Source organism: Mustela lutreola, chromosome 8, assembly GCF_030435805.1.
Source record: "Mustela lutreola isolate mMusLut2 chromosome 8, mMusLut2.pri, whole genome shotgun sequence".
Classification (NCBI taxonomy): Eukaryota; Metazoa; Chordata; class Mammalia; order Carnivora; family Mustelidae; genus Mustela; species Mustela lutreola.
Genome location: NC_081297.1, coordinates 78,280,135 through 78,304,192, shown reverse-complemented (window position 1 = coordinate 78,304,192; position 24,058 = coordinate 78,280,135). Strand labels below are relative to the sequence as shown.

Sequence of the window (24,058 nt, the reverse complement as noted above, 5' to 3'; positions counted from 1 at the left end):
AGAAGGAGCCACTTGCTCACTAGCTAAGCTTTTAGACATCCAGCCAAGTACATTCTCACTGGGCTCACATTAGACTCCCTACAATTTACAGGTCAAACTATCTACATAAAAGAGAAAAGAGAGAGAACCAGGATAAAATGCACATTCTTTAAATTGTATTGTTCATTAGTCTCCCACGAAGATGAGGAAAATCACCAATATGTGTGTTTTTCCAAATTTCTAGCTTCTGGATCACAGCCATATCAGACATCCCCTAGAGAACTTTTGTATTTGTACTAACTTTAGTCCCAAAATGATTCATTTTAGCTACTTTAAAAAGAGGAAGTGTGCAGAAAAAAATTGGAGTCCATCTACTTTTTGTTATAAAATCATCACTTCTAAGATAAAATTGAATACTTACTTATTAGGCCAACAAGATACTAAGTGCAAAAATGAAGCCACGAAGGAAAAACACCACAGCCACATACAAATAAAAAGAGTTAGAATGAAATCATTGAAGATTTGTGAGGATTCTGTGTTTTTATCTTAATAATGATACATAAAGGACACTTAAGAAAAGAATGATAATTTATTACAACTATTTAAATAGAGGTACAGTTTCCCCATGGCATCTTGTTGAAAATAAAAATATTTTTTGCCCATCTTCTGTTTTGTTTTGTTTTGTTTTGTTTTTTTCTGAGTCCTTTTTTCTCTGAGTGACACTTATTTTTTAGGTGGGCATCTGCGGTCGCACCGGCAGTGGAAAGTCATCATTATCACTGGCTTTCTTCAGAATGGTGGATATATTTGATGGTAAGTTACTAACTAAATGTTCTCGTTGGCTATGTGGTGCTTTTCCTTAAAAAAAAAAAAAAAAAAAAAAAAGTGAGACTTCAAGTTACCTAATCCTGCAGAAATAAAGAGCAAAGATTTATGAGGACTTTGCATCCTGCAACCCATGGATTGAGTCAGGTATCCCAGATCAACAGTCTAGAATTAAAGAATGAACACAGAATTGTTAATAAAATTATTAGCTCTCAACTTGGCTCCAGAGATTGTTGTTAATGAATTCTAATAAACTGATAAAATGAAAACAAAGCCACCATTTTGAACAGCCATAGATATAGGTGGCATTTCAAGAGGAAGGAAGAGAAAGGAAGACTGTCTTGCTTTGCTCAAACTAAAAACATACCCATTTCCATCAAAGGAAAAAAAAAATGCAAGGAGATAAATAATCTGCACTATTAATTTTGGTGCATGACTCTTACCTTCATAACAAGGTTTAATGATGCGGAACATTTTGTGGGGTGGCAACCTGCTAAGCACAAGCATATGTTGACAGTATAAAAAAATACTTATTCATCTACAGAATTATTAATAACATAATACATGGAAATAATTTAATCTTTGCTTTAGAAAAATATGTCCCATTATTTAGTCCATCAAGTGGCCTATAAACAGCTGAGCCTGTAAACTGTCTTGAGTAGAAGAGAATCCAGCAATGTGCTTGTCATCAGCTCAAGGACGTGCTTCCTATTATTATCTGAAATGATCGCGATGAGGATTCTAGTACTTCACATTTTTATTGTACCTGACAGTTTATGATATGTAATCTATGCAACAGCTCTGTGAGGTGGAGGGGTCAGCTTATGAACAGAGATGAACTATAGGAATCGCAATCTCCTCGGGGTTTGAATTCAGGAGCAGAGTAGTAGGGATCAGCCGGTGGGTTAGCAGGTTTCTCTTCCACGGCTAGTAATAATAAATAAAACACAGATATCTTTTTTAAGGACTTTCAGTGGATTTGCCTTAAGATTTTATTTATTTATTTGACCAACAGATCACAAGTAGGCAGAGAGGCAAGCAGAGAGAGGGAGGGAGGAAGCAGGCTCCCTGCTGAACAGAGAGCCTCATGCGGGGCTCATCCCAGGACCCTGGGATCATGACCTGAGCTGAAGGCAGAGGCTTTAACCCACTGAGCTACCCAGGCGCCCTGGATTTGCCTTATAAGCCAGTTACATGATCCAAAGACAGTTGATTGACACTTTTCATTAAACAAACAAATGAACAGACAGACCTGTGGTTATAACTGAACATATTAGATTAGCCTGTTCTTTATGAATCCAGAAACATGCTGCCAGGCCCCATGTGGGCTATGAATGAGTGAGTCTCTTCTTTAGCATTAGGCTTTTAAGATTTTAATAGATAGGGCGCCTGGGTAGCTCAGTGGGTTAAGCCGCTGCCTTCGGCTCAGGTCGTGATCTCAGGGTCCTGGGATCGAGTCCCGCATCAGGCTCTCTGCTCAGCAGGGAGCCTGTTTCCTCCTCTCTCTCTCTCTGCCTGCCTCTCTGCCTACTTGTGATCTCTCTCTGTCAAATAAATAAATAAAATTTAAAAAAAAAAAAAGATTTTAATAGATAATGTGTTATTCCTGAAAGAAAGTTTAGCTGATCACTTTGTCTCCTCTTGAATCTAAATCTAGTTGGAAAAGGGGCTCCATTCTTTGTCTGGCCTATTCATTTCATATGGCAGTTCTGTCTTTGCACAAAGTGATGTGATAAAATAATCTAACAATTTATCAATTTGAGGAAAAGATATCAAGATGGCACAAATCTCTAATAAATCTAAATACAGTATGGAGAAATTAATTAAAATGTGATATCTGGGCTCCTGGGTGACTCAGTTCGTTAAGCCACTGCCTCAGGTCATGATCGCAGAGTCCCGGGATCAAGTCCCGCATCAGGCTCCCAACTCCATGGGAAGTCTGCTTCTCCCTCTCACCTTCTCCCCTCTCATGTTCTCTCTCTGTCTGTCTCTCTCAAATAAATAAATAAAATCTTTTAAAAAACAAATAAAATTTGATATCTGTCATGGAATTTTCTTTTCTTTTTTTAAAAATATTTTATTTATTTATTTAACAGAGAGAGAACAAGAGAGAGATCACAAACAGTCAGAGAGAAAGGCAGAGAGAGAGAGGAGGAAGCAGGCTCCCCGCTGAGCAGAGAGCCCGATGTGGAGCTCGATCCCAGGACCCTGAGATCATGACCTGAACCGAAGGCAGAGGCTTAACCCACTGAGCCACCCAGGCATCCTGCCATAGAATTTTCTTATTTACAGTGCACTGTCTTGTTCATCAATAAAAAAGAGTGAATAATTTAGACAAAAATCACTGTCTTCAAGGAGTTTGTATTCTAGTTGGGAGAGAGAGAGACAATTAAAAAAAGATAAGTAAATGTATATCAAGTACAATATGAAGGAAAATAAAACAGGGAACAAGGATAAATATAGGAAGGAAGAAGACCCATTAAGGAGAAAAAGTACTTTTGGTTTGTAGGAAACATGGAAACTGAATAAAAATTGTGAATTATTTTAAAAGAAAATACTTAAAGGGGCGCCTGGGTAGCTCAGTGGGTTAAGCCGCTGCCTTCGGCTCAGGTCATGATCTCAGGGTCCTGGGATCGAGTCCCGCATCAGGCTCTCTGCTCCGCAGGGGGCCTGCTTCCCTCTCTCTCTGCCTGCCTCTTGGTCTACTTGTGATCTCTCTCTGTCAAATAAATAAATAAATAATCTAAAAAAAATAAAATAAAATAAAATTTTTAAAAAAGAAAAAATACTTAAGAAAGAGAACATACCACTAAAATGTATATTTTTCATAGAAATGCATAATGATGTGTCTAATACTTAAATGGAAAGCTTTATCTTTTGAGTTTCAACTGTGAACTAGAAAGTACTTTCAATTTATAAACAAATATTATTTTACTTTTGATTTTACTACAAGCCTGCATTTTTTTGTTTCTGCTTAACAGGAAAGATTGTCATTGATGGGATAGACATTTCGAAACTACCACTGCACACCCTGCGTTCTAGACTTTCAATCATTTTGCAGGATCCAATACTATTCAGTGGTTCTATTAGGTAGGTGATGTATTCAACAGAAACCCGAATGTTTCAGGGTTTAACTTTTGACTCATGGGAGCGTTTTACTCAGAACTATTTTTCAGGTAGGTGTGAATGACATTATCAGGATGATAGGATCAAATATTCTGGCCAACAGTTTGGTTTGGGAAACCCTAGAATTGCTAAATTAACCGATAGAAGCCAGTCCTTTATGTTTTTCCAGGAGCTCTGCTCTTTCAATTTGACTCCACAAGTCACTTTTTCCTCTGTCCTTGGGGCAGTGATTCTTGGCAGGCATTTCTAAGGTGTTCTACCCTACAGACACCTGCCTATTCCTTATGCATCTGGCTTGGGTTTAGCAGATAATTGAGTCTGGTTAATCCCTTGATTCCCCGTCCCTCATAATTTTTCTTTCAGCCAAAATTGCTTTTAAGTAGTTGCTACAATCTTCTTCATGCCTGATTTATGGTTTCCTACAGGTTAAAAAAAAAGGTATCTACTATCTGCTAAGTGCTTTAAATACTTGTCTCATTAAATCCTCAAAGCACCGCTCTAGTGTTATTACCCTCATATTACGGATAAGAATTTTGAACCTCAGAGAAGCTTTAACTTGTTTGAGTTCACGCACTTAGTAAGTGGTAGAACAGCAATTCCAAGGCAAGTTTGTCTGACTCTAAAGCGCACTGTGGCATTACGCACCAGGTCGGGTCTCTCCTTGCACCCATCCTCTGTTCTCTCTTGCTCCCCTCCTCTACCTTAATTACAAAGAAGTAATTAAATAAAATAAACATTAAATTAAATAAACAAAAAGAAGTAACCTCTTTTTGTCTTGAAGAGATAATGGCTGTAAGAGTGCTCGATATTCAGCTGTAAAAGTTAAAAGTTGGGGATGTATCCAGTTAGTTAGCAATGCCATAGTGAATGGATGTGTCTGGTAGATTTATTACTAATACTACTATTGTGGTTGGTGCAGCATGGACCCTCTAAGATAGCATTGCATGTTCTCCTATAATCATAGGTTCTGTAAAAATGCGTTGCTAGACACTACTCAAGTTACATTAAAGAGAGTATGAAAGTGGATAAATCCACATAATGAATATTATCATGGCATATACAACATATAAATTTACTAACTGTATTTTCAGAAAACATTTTTCATAACATCATGTTCATCATTCATTTATTCAACCAACATGAATTGAATGCCTGCTCTATCCTGAGCACTGGTCTAGGTACTAGGGATATAGTAACCAAAACAAATGGGACTTATATTTTAAGGAAAGAATAGCAATAAGCAAACATATGTAAAAATGCTTTTATTTTTATTTATTCACTGAATAACTTGTTTTTTTCCCTACAGATTTAATTTAGATCCAGAGTGTAAATGCACAGACGACAGACTCTGGGAAGCTCTAGAAATTGCTCAGCTGAAGAATATGGTCAAATCCCTACCAGGAGGTCTAGGTATATTTTCTAGAGAATACATTTATTTTTACATATGCAATTAATTTTACATATCTCTATCTATAATTTATGCTAGAATCACATAATTCATGTTAAGTACCCTTATATTTAAAATAATCTCCAACACTCATTAGGACACTTCAAAATCTAATATTTTTTCATAGGATGCCAGAGGATGAAACCTATAACAAATTCTCTTCTATCTGAACACTCCGGAGTATTCCAGTTAATACATTTAACTCTTCATTCTTTTCACTTTAGTGGTACAGGTCATTTTAACTTATTTTGTTTTATTTTACTTTTTTGGAGAGAGGGTGAAAAAGCACGAATGGAGGAGGAAGGGCAGGGGGAGACAGAGAATCTCAAGCAGGCTCAGTCAACAGCCCTGAGATCATGATCTGAACCAAAATCAAGAATGGGACGCTTAGTGGACTGAGCCACCCAGGTGCCCCAGTGATATATATAGGATATTTGAATCAGAATATTTCCCTGTGGTCATTCTCATGTGATTGACATGACCCTTGACCCACAGTAAATGGGGTAGAGGATTGAAGAGGCTACTAGTTTCAGAGTACTCCGTACCATGTAGGAGCAGGCGGTTTCTCCACATTGGCAGCATTTTCTTTGTTGCCAGGAGGGACTATTGTTTATATTTATAAATATTTATTATGTGGCATAATTTTGTGAAGACATTATTTTCTATACTTTGCTGCAGTGTTGGTTCAAGCCACCCATGTAAGGGATAAAACATGTACTCAGACAATCAGTGATCCAAATTTAGTCCCAGAGGTAGACAATTTCTGGCAAATAACTGATGATAGAATAAAACCATAATAAGGAAAGAATATAATTAACAGAACACCAGACAGACACCTGAGTGTGTCAGTCGGTTAAGCATCTGCTTCAGCTCAGATCATGATCCGAGGGTCCTGGGATCAAGCCCTGTGTTGGGCTCCCTGCTCGGTGAGGACCCTTCTTCTCCCTCTCTCTCTGCTTGTGCTCCCATGCTTGTGCTCTCTCCCTCTCTCCCTCACTCGCTCTCACTCTGTCTCAAATAAACAAATAAAATCTTAAAAACCAAACAAAACCAGAAAGTGCACCATGTAATCTTTAATTCATAAAAATGGTGACTATATGTAATTTGGGACTTTTGCTTCCTTGAAATCTAAACTTATTTAAGAAAGCAGTCAGAAAGTAAGAGTTGGTTGAAATTTTGATTTAATATATAACATGTAGGGCACCTGGGTGGCTCAGTGCGTTAAGCCGCTGCCTTCGGCTCAGGTCATGGTCTCAGGGTCCTGGGATCGAGTCCCACATCGGGCTCTCTGCTCAGCAGGGAGCCTGCTTCCTCCTCTCTCTCTGCCTGCCTCTCTGCCTACTTGTGATCTCTCTCTGTCAAATAAATAAATAAAATCTTTAAAAAATATATATATATAACATGTAGTTGCAATCTTGTTTTGTTTTGGCATCTGAAAAAAAAAAAAATCAGCCCACAAAATACACCGTGTTTATTTGGGAAGGAGGACCTACTCAAAAACAATACTTTTTATGATTTTAATTAAGTCCCAAGGGAAAGGCATCCCACAAACAGAAATTCAGATAGCATTTCTTTAAAGATAGCTTTATCAACTTCATAGTGTTAGGTTGTGGGAGCAATTCCAGGGATCTGAATGAACTTTCCCATTGTAATTTTGATGTATTGCATGGTGAGCCAAGCAAGTCTACTTGAGAAGTTGATAATGCATATAGACCCTTCTCCCGTGGTATTTAGACACACGTTTAGTAGTTAGGATTATAGGCAATCATGACTCTGTAGTCCTCTTCACTCACATGAAAGATGTATGCACCTATTCTGAATCATGGGCACAGAGTTCAAGCGTTATGGTGTAGCATAAACAATAGAGGATTGTATTTACACTATGTAATTGAATGTTGTTTATGTTCGCTGGTTTCACAAAGATTACATCAATTGTTTGATAAAGATCTGGTTCATACCAGTTCTGGTGAAGAACATCTATCGTCTCTCACACCCTCCTTATTTATTATGTAAACTTAAAAATTTAGAGAATAAAGGTATAGCACCCAAGGATGAAAAATTCCAAGAATTTGACGCAATGAGAAAATATAAAATAGAGATTTATGACTCTACTAGGAAGTGTTAAAGAGGTATTTTGAAAACAGAATTTATCTTAAACTGACAATAAGACAGCTTACAAAATGTGGACGGAAACCAAAAAAGAAAAAGAAAATGATAGTGAGGATCTAACATTCATTTATCCTTCCAATAATGTTTTATTCAGCTGCTGTGTCAGATGCCAAGTGCTGAGGATACAATGACAAACAAAAACAAACCCAGTCCTTAACCATATGGAACTGACAGTCCCGTGGGATGGTATAATGAAAAAAGAAATGGACACTGGGGTCAAGAATGTTCTGTTTCTTTCTTTTTTCTTCTTTCTCTCTTTTTAAAATATTTTATTTATTTATTTGACGGAGAGAGAGAGAGAGATCAACAAGTAAGCAAAGAGGCAGACACAGAGAGAGACGGGGAAGCAGGCTCACTGCTGAGCAGAGAACACGATGTGGGGCTTGATCCCAGGACTCTAAGATCATGACCCAAGCACCATGTAATCTTTAATTCATAAAAATGGCATTCATAAGGCAGAGGCTTAACCCACTGAGCCACCCAGGTACCCCAAGAGTGTTCTGTTTCTTATTGAGTTCTACTGTAAATTACCTGTGTGATCATGGCCAAGCCACTTCATTTCTCTCGGCCTCAGATAATTATATTAAGTAGTGTCCTTAGTAAATTATATTAAATAATTAAAAAGCTCTCAGGTCTTCCATTCTTCAAAATACTTACCAGTATTTTATATCCGCTATAAGGATATAAAGATATTCACCACCTTTTGCCAAAATTAGGATGGCCCAGGTTCATCTTCATTTTCCTGAAGTAAAAATTCCCTTCACCTTTCCAGTATGAAATCTTTGCAACAGTACACTAAGATCCCCCATTCTCTTGTAGGACATTCCTATTTTTCCCTACTCTGCTCAAGGAAAATATTAACAACATTTTAGTGAAATCCTCGCTTCTCTCTCTGATGTAGATGCAGTTGTCACCGAAGGTGGGGAGAACTTCAGCGTTGGACAGAGACAGCTGTTCTGCCTTGCTCGGGCCTTTGTCCGCAAGAGCAGCATTCTTATCATGGATGAAGCTACGGCTTCCATTGACATGGCCACAGTGAGTGCATTGAAGAGCTGGGGAAATGCACATGAAAATGACAACTCAGTTTTTCCTGATTGGGTTCGAAGTCCTTAGTGCTGTTGTTTTCAGTGTCTTCTCATTCATCTCTCTCTCTCTCTTTTTTTTTTTTTTTAAGATTTTATTTATTTATTTGACAGGCAGAGATTACAAGTAGGCTGAGAGGCAGGCAGAGAGAGAGAAGGAGGAAGCAGGCTCCCTGCTGAGCAGAGAGCCCGATGCGGAACTCGATCCCAGGGCCCTGGGATCATGACCTGAGCTGAAGGCAGAGGCTTGAACCCACTGAGCCACCCAGGCGCCCCTCATTCATCTCTTTAATTAACTGATGATAGCTCATTGAGAATTATAGTAAAGGAGATATGACAGTCTACTGCCAGTAAATATGAAATAAATTAACTATCACTTTTCGATAAATTCTTAAGGCAATAAAATTCCAGTGCTCAGTTGACCTGAGTACTATATTGTATTCAAGCATTCAAGTCTTACGCTATGGAAGTAATAAAATGAAGTATGCAAGATCTTCATTTAATAGAAATTGCTAACAAAAATCAAGCATTATTTTCTAAAGCAAGTTGAAGAAGGATTCTCTAGAACTAATAATGATCTTCTCAATGTGTTTATGGTAACAAGCCAGAACTTTGTCTTTGAAAGAATTATTTAAAACTGTTAAATACGCCAAGAAGGATCTGTCTAGAAGGCTGTGACTGAGTGGAGAAAATGTCACATTAAACCACAAACTGTATGCACTAGCAATTAATGGTGTTCTTATACAAGTTAACTTGAAATTAAAAGTTTGGCATCAGAAAGGACAAAAATAGAAACATCCATAAACATGATATTCTCTTGCTGCACACTCTAGATTGGGTAAAAAAAATCCAAAAAAGTGAAAGTTTCAGGATTATTAACAGCCAATTATATATGGAGATGCTAATTTGACATAATTTCTTTCTACTAAGACTAATCAGTTATACAATTGTTATATATCCTTCTCAAAGTTCATGGAATTTAAAGTAATAAAATAATTTCTAATTAAGCCAATTCACTAAAAAAGCATAACTACATCAGAATTAGTATTAACTGCTAAGGATTTACAATATTGGGGGTTATTATAATACAGTCTCAGTGGAGATGAGAAAGGAAGGAAGAATGAATTAATTGGCAATAAACCACTTCACAGGAAGGAAGTCTTTACATTAAGACTTGGGAATCAAGTTTTCCTCTGAGAGAGAGAGACCATGAGTCTTTATCCAGAACATCTTTCAAAATATAACGATACCAATAGTTTGTGAATGAGATAAAAATGGTTTTTGCCTGGATGGTTCTTTTATGAGTCAAAATCCAAATTTAGGGCATGTGTTTTATTTCTTCCCTTTTCTGACCCAAAGGTAACACCATTTTAGAGTTTTATTAGTTTTGAATACATACTGTTTGTGGCATACTTTAAGTGAGCATTTCCATGACATTTAATTTCATTTTCCCCTTTCAGTTCCCTGGTAACAAATCTATCAGTCATTCTGGGTTGATCACTAAGTTTTATTTGCCTTTTGAAGACTCATATCGAGCCCAGCAGAAGCTTGCTGTGGGGACTGCTCCACGCGGCACCTTCCAGAGAAGACAGGAGCTAGGAGTTCTCAGAAGGGAGGGACCTGGGTAGGGAGTGGGAGGAGGCAGGGGTGCCGTCTTTGCTCTCAGGGACAAAATAGTATGGTGAGAAAAAGGAATCCAGAGAAAATTCAGACTTTTTTTATTTTTTTTTGGCAGGAAAACATTTTGCAGAAAGTGGTAATGACAGCTTTTGCAGACCGCACCGTTGTTACAATAGCTGTAAGTATTGGACACAGGGCTGATTTCCTCCTCTTTGGTTTTTGTTCTAAGATTCAATAATTTTTATTCTGGGGCAATTCAAGTATACATATGTTGGATTATGTATCTCTCTGCCAATGCTTCTGCATCTGTGCAAAAGAAAAAAATGAAATAATAGCTACAAAAACAGCTATACTGGTTTTTTTCCCCAAGCTGTTCTACCTAGCTTCCCTGATTTACATTGATAGGATATCCTAAATCGAAGGATTCTAGCAGGAATGTCTGTGGGCTTTTTTTTTTTTTCCCCTACCAGATTCAGTTGGTAGTTCATATGGGGTAATTCTCTTTTCAATAATATAATCATCTGATGAGCTGTTTCAGAAGCAAAATTCTTCAACATGACTACCAGTTCTGCTACCACTTACACTCAATTTCTGTTCCTATTCACGTAAATGTTTAAAAAAATGACATCACAGCTGAGGCAGATACATTCTCTGAGCACCAATCCAACTGAAGAATTGCCCAAACCTTTGTATTTGTAATCGCTTACTTACAGTAGGCCGTGGTTTCTTCTCTTGGCAGATGAAAGGATTCTTGTTTACATTCAGGCTTCATGTGTAACAAGAACTTCTTTAAATGAATCACCTGGACATTTTCCCTCTTGCTGATTCTTGTCTTTCCATTTCTCTTTTCTCTCCAGCACCGTGTCTCTTCTATTTTGGATTCAGGTCTTGTTTTAGTCTTCTCTGAGGGTATTTTAGTGGAGTGTGATACTGTTCCAAATTTGCTCGCCCACAAGAATGGCCTCTTTTCCACTTTGGTGATGACCAACAAGTAGACCGTCATCAGCTACTCTGCCAACTGTCCCATTCTCTGGTAGTTATCTTAAGGGAATCCTCTCAGCCAGGCAGAGCTAATGCAATGACTAAAGGGGGTGGTGGGGTGAGGGAGCGACATACATGGTATTCTCACATAAATCAGCTCAACCAGCTGCTTCAGTTACGTCCAATATGGAATGAGACGCATGCATACTTTTCTTACATGTATAGGCGAGAGAGGATTTACCGAAACCCAAGAACCAGATTTACCTCTGTTAAGACAGAGGACCTTGAGAAAACCAATTTCACTCTTTTGGGGGGGATATGTTGTATGTGTCCTTAAAAATACTGTACCTGTTCTTTACCTGTCCTAGAAATTGCATTTTTTCAATTTACAGAATTATTTAGGTTTAACTGTTGAATACTGAAACCTATGCATGGAGTGCTGGCTTATGCTTTCATTTTTGTGAATGATGCATGGAGAAAGAGCACCCTTGGAAGTGCAACTCTTTTAAAGTGGTAGGAAATGATTCCCTTCAGGGCCCACCTTCTGTACACTGGGCCTAAGTAAAGAAAAAGCCTCTTTTCTCCCACTTTCCAGAAAACTCTGCTCTGGAGGAGTTACCAGATTAAGTCATTCATCCTAGACTGTGAATGATTTAATGGGTGAGAGAATTGGTTAACTTGAAACAACAGTTCTCTAATATTTTCAAGAATTTTCTCACTGGAAAAGGTAGGGAGATATTTGGGGGAGGGGAGGAGAAGGAACAGGTAAAGTGGGAGAGAAGCAGACCTTCATCTACTGAAAAGACTAATTTTCTCTCTACTCAAAAGACTAGTTTTCTATCTTCTGCATGAAGCATGGTATTGTTGAGTGGCCCCATTTAGTTTATACCTGGAAGATTGCTTGAGCATAATTTGTATTTTTAACCAAAAAATTATGTTCTCTTTCTTGTCCACCTGCATTCACTGGACACTCTTCCATAGACCTCTGTATCTTCCACTCATTTTTCATTTCAAGACCATTGATGTGGGGGTGACCACTAGGATACTTCCCCATGGGAAAACAGAAAGCTGTGGGTAGGATGAATTACCAGGCTCTTAACAGAGAGAGAGCACCAGCAGTCTGTGGTAGAGACCTTGTAGAAGGATTCTCAGCTCTGTTAAACAGTAACTGTTCTTTCTTCCCTGCTAAAAGCTATTTTGTTAATTTTGTTAACTACAACTGAAAATTGTAAAAGAACTTGAAAAGTTAACTTTCTCTGGCTTCTTAAAGGATGTCTTAGTGCACCAAAACAGTACATGGCATTTATTTATGAAAGTGATTTTTTTCTACTTACCATTGATTAGATTAATTTCTCTAGAGTATTTTGAAAATTGCATCAGTGCCCTTATAATTGACACTACACTTTCTCAAGCAAAAAAATAATTTGGATTAATGGAATAAGCACCACATATATTCCTTTCTATTGGCCAAGATTTTTCCATGTTTTTCTTTTTCTTTTCTTTATTATTATTATTTTTTTTTAGATTTTATTTATTTATTTGACAGAGAGAGACACACAGAAAGAGGGAGCACAGGCAGGGGAGTGGGAGAGGGAAAAGCAGACTACCTACCAAGTAGGGAGCCTGATGCAGGGCTCGATCCCAGGAGCCTGGGATCGTGACCCAAGCCCAAGGTCGATGCTTAATGACTGAGCCACCCAGGCGCCCCTTTATTTTTATTTCTTAAATAAACATTATTTTAGTATAATAAGGCAATGTTTATAACATTCTATCTAGGGATTTAGAGGCCAGATTCTTTTTTTAGCATCGTGATATGGTTATTGAAGAATTAATCTTTTTTGGAGGGAAAATATACAACAGATATTAAACAGTTAACCTTAAGTTTATTTTTGTTTCTAAATGCATGGGTATACAAGTAACTCTGGTCTTCTCTCAAAGATAAATAAACATTATCCTGCAAATTTGGCAATTCATAAATATATATCATTCATTACCAATGTTCAGTGGATGATAGGTTCATCTAAGGATGTTGGAAATAGTGGTACATGTTCTGGGCTGGCATCTTTATCATCCTCCATATATGTCTTACTTTTCTCCTGTAGTTGTCCCAGCTGTGACTGTTTGTTTTTCTGAAAGCATAAGCATTGAGACTACCCCATCACGTGGCCCAGGGCAGGTGATAGGCTAGGGATGGCTTTATATTGGACTCTGGGTTATTAGGAGAAAGGACTTCAGAAAACTGTATCAAATTAACAGATGATATTTTGGGGTTTGGCACTCCCATCAGCATGCTGAGATTTTGACCTGCATAGTCCAGGTCCAATATGGTGGCCCAGAACCAAATGTGGCTACTGAGCACTTAAAATGAAGGTAGTCCAAATGAAGACATGTAAGTATGAAATACACACTGGATTTCGAAGATCTGGTACTAATAGAAAAATTTAAGAGATACCATTACTGGTTTTTGTATTGGTCATATATTCAAATACTTCAAGTATATTGGGTTAAAATATATTATCAAATGGATTTCATGGGGTATCTAGCTGGCTCAGTCATAGAGCATTTGACTTCATCTCAGGGTCATGAATTCAAGCCCCACATTGAGCATGGAGCTTATGTTAAAAAAAAAAAAATCAACTGGATTTAATATAACTTAACCTAGATTTCACCTGTTTATTTGTGCCTTGAAGCTGTGGATTTAAGAAATTTAAAATTACCCGTGTCTTACATTGATGATCCACATTACATTTCTATTGCACAGCACCTATCTTACCAAGAGAAGTAAAAGACCCATGACACAGATTTTTCCCTTGTAAATTTTAAAAATAAAAAATAAGAGTAGTATGTGCTTGTATGAGTCAGACAAGGTGCTGAGTTCTTTTTACGTGGATCACCTCATCTGACCCCCACCCCCATCCTGTGAGGCAGGTACTATATTCATATCATCATTTTATAGATGTGGAACTTGAGGCATACAAAGTTGAGTTTGCTGATCAGGATTGCACAACCACACAGGCGGGGAGAATACCCATCAAGCAGAATACCCGCCCAGTGTCACCTAAAGCCTGTGCTGCTAATAACGGGAGGTGAGCCACCCTTGAAAGCAGCAGACACTCCCTACAAAGGAATCTGATAGCAGGCGGAAATATCTCATGTTTTGAAGTTAATAAGCCTGATTTTATGTTGGTTCTGCTGCTTATTACCTATGCGATCTCCTGTTTTTGCTTTTCCTCTGTGAGCCACTATGGTCTTGCACTTAAAGCAGAGAAACACTCACATTTGAGGAATGTTTAACAATGAACAAGCATGTGCGTGGAAAACCTAATGTAGAATATATGGTCAATAGGTGGTAGCTTTTTTTTATTATTAATTACCAATCCCAAAGCTTCTCTCCAAAGAGTACCAGGTGGAAAGCGAGCACAAGTGTGTGGCAATGCTCTCCAAAGACTGCGAGCCGGCACGTCTAAAGTCCTGGATAAGTCATTCTAACACTGCACGCCTGAATGGCCTTCCCCAAAGTGTGTTTGCAGAATTGAACCACCGTCCAAGGCTCTTCAGGTTGTGCATTGGACCACGAATTAGTTGATTCTACCCAAAAGATAATTTTAGTCTAGGTTAAACTGTAACATAACTGGTTCACGATGGGTCTTCTTATCAATTAATTATTTGACAAAATTAGCCTCCTCACACGTCCATGAAAGTGCTGAAACTCCTATATTATTACACTCAATTTAATACATCCAAGACCCAGTCACACTCACCAGTATTTAAACCGATGTACATAATGATATGTTAAATAAGACAGAAAGAGAGGCTGTGCTTCTGTTTTAGTACCTCCTAGCACCCCAAGATAAATAATCGGTGAGACATGCCTATTCCATTGCTTTGGCTCATGAAATTTGTAACAAGTACCTGTATTTTTTTTTTTCACTTGCAGCATCGGGTTCACACTATCCTGACGGCAGACCTGGTTATTGTGATGAAGCGAGGAAATATTTTAGAATATGACACTCCAGAAAGCCTCTTGGCTAGGGAAGATGGAGTTTTTGCTTCTTTTGTTCGTGCAGACATGTGAAGCGATGTCGTAAACCAATACATGGATTTAAAATAATGCAGTCGTAACCTATTTAATGAATCATCAGCTTGACCTTCAAAACGTGGCATCTTAAATTTTTACACTTTTGTAAAGCATATTTGTTGTGTTAGGGGACTTTGTAATTAGCTACGATGTCACTTTACCCATGAATACTGTATTTCCTATGTTGATATTTCTTTTTTGTTTGTTTCCCAAGATCTTACTGCTTAATATGCTCATTACTGATGATCTTTCTAATGATTAAACCCTTTACCTTTAAGAATAGCAGACTGTATTAAAGCATGTAAGTTACTTTAAGTGGTAAGTCAACAGCTGTAATTTCTCATAATTTTAAGGCTGGTAAATATCTCTCAGGCATAGAAATCACCATGAGTATTCAGTGTGTTTATACTCTTATTTATAAGAATATGTTTTCCATTTTGTTGGTATCCCCAGATATTATTGGAAGAGAATTAAGAGGACAGGTTTTCTAATCAGTGAGAAAATAAAACACACAAATCCGTTATCTACTAGATGAGAATATTCGGTGTTCATTATCATTCGTAGTAATAGTGATGCTTCAGTAGTCTCTCTTCCTCATCTAAATTGTTTCCTGTTACCAAGAAGTCATTTATGGTAGCTTTGAGAAGTCAGTGCCTTAACCAGAAAGATCATGGAAAGAGTTTGGGTATTTGAAAAATTAGACTCAAGTTTCCATTTTTACCTCTCTAGTCAGGAGAGAGTTCCTAAGATATCAGGAATGATGTGCTTTTTCCAGACTAAAGTTCAAAGAGCAAGTACGTTCAGTTCTTCTGCGACAGGCCAGCTAAAGCTCTCTATGATTTAATTCACCAACAAATGTGGTTATGATCCTGAGCCCTAAAATTCCACCTTATTCAAGATTCAGGAGCATAGACAAGTGGTCTCATTTGCTTCTATAAATATATATGGAACAAGTGTCTATTTCAAGGTGGAAGAGTTTACTTCTTTTTGACATTTCTGCCCAGTGGTGTCACACATGTATCCACTTGGTACTGCTCTAATTTTAATGCACATGTAAAAAGTGAATCAAAATGTTAGTCTAATTTTAATGTGTATGTTAAGAGTGCATCAAATATGGATGGAATATTAGTGTTCTGTTTGCGTATAAATAAATTTTAAAATACTCAAAGTTACCTGCACTGTCACACTAAACAGTCCAAGCTCTCTGCTACAATTCTACAATTCTGTGCCCATCTAGTATAAAATATAATGGGTTTTCGTATGAAGACCACATGCATTGTTAGATTTTGAAGAATTGTGAGTGATGGAAAAAGAGAATTTGTGCTTCCTCCCTGTAGTTTTTACATTCAGTTGATTGTATTGTGTATTTGCTCTTGGGAAATTTGTAATACTGTGTTTACCCAAAATAAGTTCCATAAGGATGGACAGACATGTTCTGTGTCATTTAGTTTGAATTGACACCTGTGTAAATATAAAACCTCATTGAGAAAAATCCTCTTAATGTTTCCAAAGCTAAACAAAACAGAATCAATAACTATTAAATCAATCTTGAAAATATTTTCTGAAAATTCTACCAAACTCCCTCAAAGTATTTCTGGCAAGGAAATGTTTTGTAAGGCTGCATTTATATGAGGCTTTCTATCAACTTACATCTCATTCTCACAGAGAAATGGGGATTTACCCATAAGAGCAACCCCTCTCCATATTTGTAAATTATACCACTCTACAGAAATGTCAATGGAAGTATAGCTAATGACGCTAAACTAAGAATCACATAAATCATTCTGACACCCAAGTGGTCACTAGTTCCCTCGTAACTTTTAGTCACTTAAGTTGAGTGTTTAATTGTTTCCAAACTGAACTGACTGAATAAAGTCAGGAATAACCTTTTTAATTGTTTAATCATCTATTATGTTTCATATATATATACATATATATATATAATGTTATATTGAATACAGAAATATCTCAGCTTGAAATAATTTTTTACTAAATAGGTACATATCTATAAAAGATGAGCCTTAACTAAATCAAATTTTATACTCCCCAATTTTACACTTAATTAACCAAAATCAGCTTTAGAACTTTTAAATCCTTAATGTTTGTTAAAAGCAATAAATGCATAAAGATTTATATGAAAAGTAACAAGTTTACTGATATCACTGTGAGGTTTTAAAAAAATCTATCTTAAAGGACTGTGCATCCTTTATTTTTGTGCTACTACTCATGATCCATTTAAAAGTCAGCTTAGCTCTAAATGAGATACCAGAAGACTGGTATTGGAGATCACATAACTGATGTTTGAGATCTGGGACCATGTCTCTTTGTCTTTATGTTCTTTGCATTTTATACAAGTGTCTAGCCCACAGTAAGCCCTTAAATAAGTGTAGTATATTGATCCACTGATTAGTCCCACCACTAGCCATGGGCCTGAAACTCTGGGTTATTCTCTTCACTTCTTGTGTTATGTTTATTCTACCATGAAAATATACTGGCTTGGTATTATATAATAAATTACTCTTTCTCTTTGCTTGATTAAATAAGGTTATTATTCTTTCACTTACAATCTCATTGGGTATCAACCAGGATGATCAATAGTTGTAAATCGATAACACCCTGCTCTGATCATTTTGTTTCACATTTTCCACTTGTCCTGCACTTCATTACTCTTATAGATTGGTTCTATGTGGAAGTTGTCATTAACTGAAACAGCTGTATCAATAAATTTTTGACATCTCTAATTCCATAGCTGGATGTCTGGACTTTCCCCTAAGGTTTATTGATAAATTTTTATGGTTATCTTCCAATATAACTTTCATCACTGATTTTGTACTTTACTCTTTGGACTTCTGTGATTTGTAGTACCATGATAATTCACTTATTGACCCATTATCTAAAGTTAAATGCAACCTTCCCATCTTAGCATTTTAGCATAAGAAACAGTAGTCAAGAGGATGTGTCCTGTGACTTACATTTATTTTTTTCTTGAATGACTATACATCATTCCCAATCGCAGTAAGGTGCGCCTGGCTCAAACTTTCCAGTGAAAGGACTTGTTGGTGGATTTCTAGCAAGTGTCTCCAGATGAGATTCGTAACTAGCCAAGTCTGGGAATCACTGGTCTACCTAAGTTATCACGCAGTCTTCTTTGATACGATAACATGGAGCCACAGAATACTGATGGTGATTTTCACTTGATCCCTCTCTTTCCTGACATTACCATCTTCTAGATTGCTAAAATGGGTCTCTCAGTGTCACTGAGTGAACCCTTAGTTCCATGGTAAAGGAAACGTAGAGGTAAATAAACTGAATCTTCCCTGAGAAGATTTACACTGGGGTTCTGAATGCTATTGCCTTTTGTTTTGTGGTTTAATCACTAATATGGAATTTAAGGGGAAAATGTCTTCACAAAGATGCAAAGCCTTTATCCTCCACATGTAAATTAGCTATCGAATTATTTGTACATTATTCCACTAAATTTGGGGTCATATTTGCAAATGTTTACAGTCCATAAATGTGAGCACGTTGGGTAGGTTTCACTGTTGATGTCTCACAATATGGAAAGAAGGTAAGTTATCTGATGATTATTCCCCTTTCCACCTTCAACTTTTTTTTTTCTACAGGTGTTGTTATCATTGCTGATATGTGAAGGTTGATATATTCATTCTATATATCTACTATATAAGATTTAAATTAGTTCTGGGGCGCCTGGGTGGCTCAGTGGGTTCAAGCCTCTGCCTTCGGCTCAGGTCATAATCCCAGGGTCCTGGAACAGAGCCTGGCATTGGCATCGGGCTCTCTGCTCAGCAGGGAGCCTGCTTCCCTTCCTCTCTCTATCTGTCTGGTTCTCAGCCTACTTGTGATCTCGGTCTGTCAAATAAATAAACAAAATCTTTTTTAAAAAATGAGTTCTTTTTTGGGGTGACTGAGTGGCTCAGTCTGTTAAGCATCTGACTTCTGACTTGGGCTTAGGTAGTAATCTTTGGGCCGTGGGATCAAGCCCTGTATCGGGCTCCTCACTCAGCGTGGAGTCTGCTTGTCCCTCTTCCTCTACCTCTGCCTCTCCCCCACCTCATGCTCTCCCTCTCAAATAAATAAATAATTTCTTTTTCTATGGGTAGTAGCAAATTTCCCTTAGCCATTCATGCTATGATCACCAATGTCTTCTTTCTAAATTGACAAAGTTAAGGGAATCATACCTGGCTACCTGACTAAATAAGTTAATTGACTCCAAGAGGAATGATCTCTATGACCTTTGTGCCACCAACTATCATAAATCATTTGCAATTATATACTACACACTAATGGCAAAGAGCTTTGTTTTCTGACCATTATTTTTATCACTTAATCTGCCCACCATATAAAATAAGTAATGTGTTCATAAGCAGCAATAATATAACACTATTTAATGCCACTTCATTCTCATTTGTCTCTTAGAGCTACACTATGCACTATTTATACACATTATCAGTTATTGTTAAGTGAAAGACTATTGACCTTTAAAATTATCAGAGTCAAGTGGATTTAGACCAGTCTTCCATATCTAGGTATTTGCTCTTTGACCCATAGTAGTTGGGGTTTTGTTCCAACACTAATTAAGTAAAGAGCAATTTTTAAAAAATCATCTTGTTTAGACATCCAGAATGTTCATCAAGCCTTTGAATGTAGACATAAAAAGAATTTTCAACTGTTTAAATCCCTTAATGTGTATCTCTTTCACAGGTCACAATGTATCCTCCAACCCCTCACCCTGTGTGCATGTCACCTCCCCCCCCCCACCGTGCACATATCTGCTCACATTTTCTCTTGCTGTCTTAAATTAGAATAAAGCTGCATGAATCTTTTCATCACATATTAATACAATGTATAGAAAAGTCAAATATGGGTACCTACAATGCCCAGCATGAAGAGAAATTCTTATAACTACAATAGTATTTAAGTGTATCTTCTAGCCCTAATGCTACTTTAGGAAGACACTTCACTTCTAGATGAATCATAAAATGTGTTTTCAGTGAGAGAAGATTCAACGTGTTTTTTTGTTCCCCCTATCATTTTTTTTAAGATAACCATGGCAACATATTGCTGGGTTATAGTGAGCAGGCTCTTTTTAGTTCAACAAAGAAATGATAATGGTTGTCATAAAAGTAATGACCTGGTCTGGGCATTTATGAAAGAAAGAAGGTTGTCTCCTTACTAAAGGATGTTACAGGAAAACAAACTTGGGTTTTTCATCTCGACTAATTATTTTATGAATATCTGCTATGTGTTTACCTTTTGGTAAATCAGGTGTGATTTGAAAAGATTATTTGTTAGGGTAGCACAGAGCTTTCTAGTATGTGAAAAATAGTATGAAATCTTCTGAAATAACTATCTTTATTGTACTTCTTCCTGGGGAAAGAACTGAGATTAGAATTTAAATGAATCATCTCAAATCTGAATCTGTCTCCAGAGATGGCACTCTATGCACCAGGGGATGGGAGTGCAGAGATGGGGGTGTTGCTGAAAAGATACATCTGCCTTGAAATCCAGGGAACACAGAATTATGGGTCCTAGGACAAGTTTGGGCTGGGCCAGTTCTAACAGCTTGTTTGGGGACAGTCCACTTGCTCAATTCCATCTTTCTATCTCAATCTTCTCCACTTCCTTCTACCCTTCTGTGCCATTCTATATCCTTCCTCTACATCTTTCTCACCTTGCCTGTAACCTTGATCACTCATATCTCCAATGAAATCATCTAGCACCAGGACCCTCAACCATCTCTACTTCTCAGATTGTCCATTTCAAAGTATCAAGCAAGGCATCTACTTTGTGGAGCTCATCTTTCTATCTTATGCATGACTGGACAACTTTTCACTACTTTGAGTCAGGTATTGAACTCTGGCCTAAATAGCTGTGGTTGGATATTATACTCCAGTTGGAAGTAATAGCCCACGGCAAGGAAAATGTAACCCAGGCTGGAGAGTGAAGTGAAAGCAAGAATACAAGCCAAAATCACAACCAGTAGTTCAGAAAAAGAGTGGTGATACCAAGCTGGCTACTGATTATTTTTATTTGGGGAGAAAAAAATTAAGGGAGGGAGAACCATTCTTCTATCACATGAGCAGTAGAGTAAGATGGTTGACTAAACCCTTTGGACATTCTTGACATGGTCCCACACCCTACAAGGATGTAATTTTCTTTTAAAGAAGAAAAAAAAAAAAAAACAAAATTTCCTGCCATAAGTCATCACCTCCAAATATTGACTTTTTTTAAGCCCAAGTTTTATTTCCCTGTGGGAATGACTGCATAACTCACAGCCTGTGAGACACTTTTTCACAACCATCCATTCAAAACAAGCAGTAACACCCACCTAGAATTGCACTCTCTCCCCATTTTAGGATCCCCAACACATAGGACAATTACAAGCATACCTTAGATAGAAGCACCAGTTCTTCCCAGGGACCTGCCACTCTCAGATACTTAGAAGTGCCAAGCACTTGGCCAAGGCACTGAATTTGCTGTGACATTGGCCAACTGGAAAAGAGAGGTGGCAAAAGGCTGTGATTTGGGGTATAGGATTTCACCTGGAAAAAAAAAAAAAAAGCTTCTGGTTTGTTCCCCCCCCCCCCACTTGACTGAACTTCTAGCATATGTTAACTTCAGTAAAATATTATATTGGAAACACAAGGCATCTAGGCTCTTGGCCAAAAAACTTAGGGAAAAAATTAGCAAGCCTAATATTTCATGAAAAATTCTTGGCTTAAACAACATTTTAATAAAGCTTAACTATGTGTGCCAATAAAGCAGAGAAATGACATAATGACTTATGATTTAAATATCATATAATCTCTGTAATGTCTACTACCATCTTGTATCAAACAACACGAAGAAGCAAAATTCCTGGGGGAAGAAGAAAAGAGCTATGTGAAGTCATTCAGATACTAGTAGAATGCATATTTGCATAAACTATCTCATTAAAAAAATTGATGAAAGGATAATTACAACTAACACATATTGAGCAGATATGATATGAGCCTTATAAGTATAATCTCATTTAATCTTGGCAAAAATTCTACAAGACAAACATTATCACCACTTTATAATTGGGGTTCAGATTGGCCAATTTACCCAAGGTTTAGTAGAACAGAGATTCAGGTAGTCCAACCTCAATGCCCACACTCTTGGACATGTGCTGTATTAGACTAATGATTCAGTTAGTGAGTCCATTGAGTTCTCTTGGAAATAAATGATTTACATGGTCTGTGATATGTAATAAAGAAAAATTATGTTGGCCTATAGAAAAAAGGAAGTGGACCAGGAATTAGAAGACCTGAGTTCTAGTCTTGGTTCTGTCACATATTGGATGTGTGACCTTGGATTAATCATTTAAAATCTGAGTTTCCATTTCCTCATTTGCAAAAAGGAAAACAAAAAGGCATGATAACTACTCTGCCAGCTTCAGTGAGTTTTTGTGATTCTCCAATTAAATGGCAATGAAAGGATTTTGTAATTTGAAAAGCACATTCTGACAGGAAATATCACTACGTATACCACATCTTAATAGTATTACGTGGGATTATTTTGTAAGTCACAGAATAAGCTTTCTCCCTCTTAAAAAATTAATATGATTCCAACTTTACAATGGTAAGATGATATATTCATACTGAGGTATTATACAAAAATGGCTCTAGAATATTGATATCCTTGGGGTTCTGGAAAGGGCAAGTGCAAAATCAATCTGTTGAGGTATAACCTAGACATCCTGGAAAGAGGGTGGGGAAGCAACAGAATTAATTCACATTCAAAATTAAAACCACATGAGAAAATGAACCATCATGATGAGAAGCAAGAGACACAATAAATAGGAATATTAGCGCAAGGACTAGAAATATTAAAACAATCTATAAGAGATTTAAAAATATGTATATTTGCCAATCGGTTTTAAAAACATGCTCAACATCATTCTTCACTAGGAATGCAAATAAAAACAGCTCAAACTACAAAGACTGACCACGGCGAGGTCTGGCGAAGCTGGGACTCCCAGACACGGCGGAAGCGAGTGTAAATGGCACAACCTTCATGGAAAACAGGCAGTTTCTCTAAGGCTAAATATATGCCCATACCAGAATGCAACAATTTCACTCCTGAACTTGTATCCGAGGGAAATGAGTGTTTTTGTCACAAAAAGACTTGTACAGAAATGCTCATAGCAGCTTTATTCACACTAGTCCAAAAAAAACCCCAAAACAGCCCAAATGCCCATCAACAAGAGAATGGGTAAATAAATGATGGCTTCTTCACACGATGAAATACTTAGCATATAAAATAACATAGCCAAACCTTCACAAATATGTGGGGTACAGGAAGTCAGGTACTGAAGAGTACCTATGCTAGGAGCCCAGAGACACACATCTCAAGAATAAGCAAAAGAAAAAGACCATGAAATAAGTCATAACAGAGTTAGCTCTGGAAGAGAACAGTTACAGTCTGCAAAGGCGCAGAAGGCAATCTAGGGAGACAGACGTATTTTATGTCTTGATCTGTGAACCATGTGGTAGTTATGTGGTTGTAGGTACAGGTTTTTGAAAGGTAAGAGAAAGCAGATTAATTTGGATTGGACAAATGGAACTAATCAAGAAAAAAAAAAGCCATTAAAATTAAAAATTCAATGGATGGGCTAAACAGCAATTAAGTTTAGATGCTGAGAGACTTCTTTCCATTGGAAACAGATCTAGAATGTACCCAGAATGCAGCACAGAACAAGCTGATAGA

The 24,058-nt window shown here is 37.3% G+C and overlaps 1 protein-coding gene and 1 long non-coding RNA gene across 13 annotated transcripts in view; one reads left to right on the top strand and one right to left on the bottom strand.

The window, feature by feature from the left end:
• The window catches only part of ABCC9 (ATP binding cassette subfamily C member 9), a 158,150-nt gene extending 140,102 nt beyond the window's left edge, over nt 1-18,048 (top strand). For 10 of the 12 annotated variants that reach the window (XM_059185727.1, XM_059185722.1, XM_059185716.1 and 7 more), the window contains 6 exons: nt 714-792; nt 3,786-3,894; nt 5,237-5,340; nt 8,448-8,581; nt 10,364-10,426; nt 15,167-18,048. In XM_059185727.1, the coding sequence (XP_059041710.1) occupies nt 714-792; nt 3,786-3,894; nt 5,237-5,340; nt 8,448-8,581; nt 10,364-10,426; nt 15,167-15,304 (627 nt within the window). In that variant the 3' untranslated portion in view covers nt 15,305-18,048. Of the gene's footprint in view, nt 1-713; nt 793-3,785; nt 3,895-5,236; nt 5,341-8,447; nt 8,582-10,363; nt 10,427-11,105; nt 11,282-15,166 lie in introns of all 12 variants that reach the window. The other 2 variants (XM_059185728.1, XM_059185717.1) reach the window with 1 other exon arrangement.
• Nucleotides 550-24,058, bottom strand: part of LOC131838909 (uncharacterized) — a 32,939-nt gene continuing 9,430 nt past the window's right edge. Inside the window, exons 2-3 of the long non-coding RNA XR_009356740.1 lie at nt 21,718-21,870; nt 550-837 (exon numbers count right to left, since the gene is read on the bottom strand). This is a non-coding gene — a long non-coding RNA (uncharacterized LOC131838909). The remainder of the gene's footprint in view (nt 838-21,717; nt 21,871-24,058) is intronic.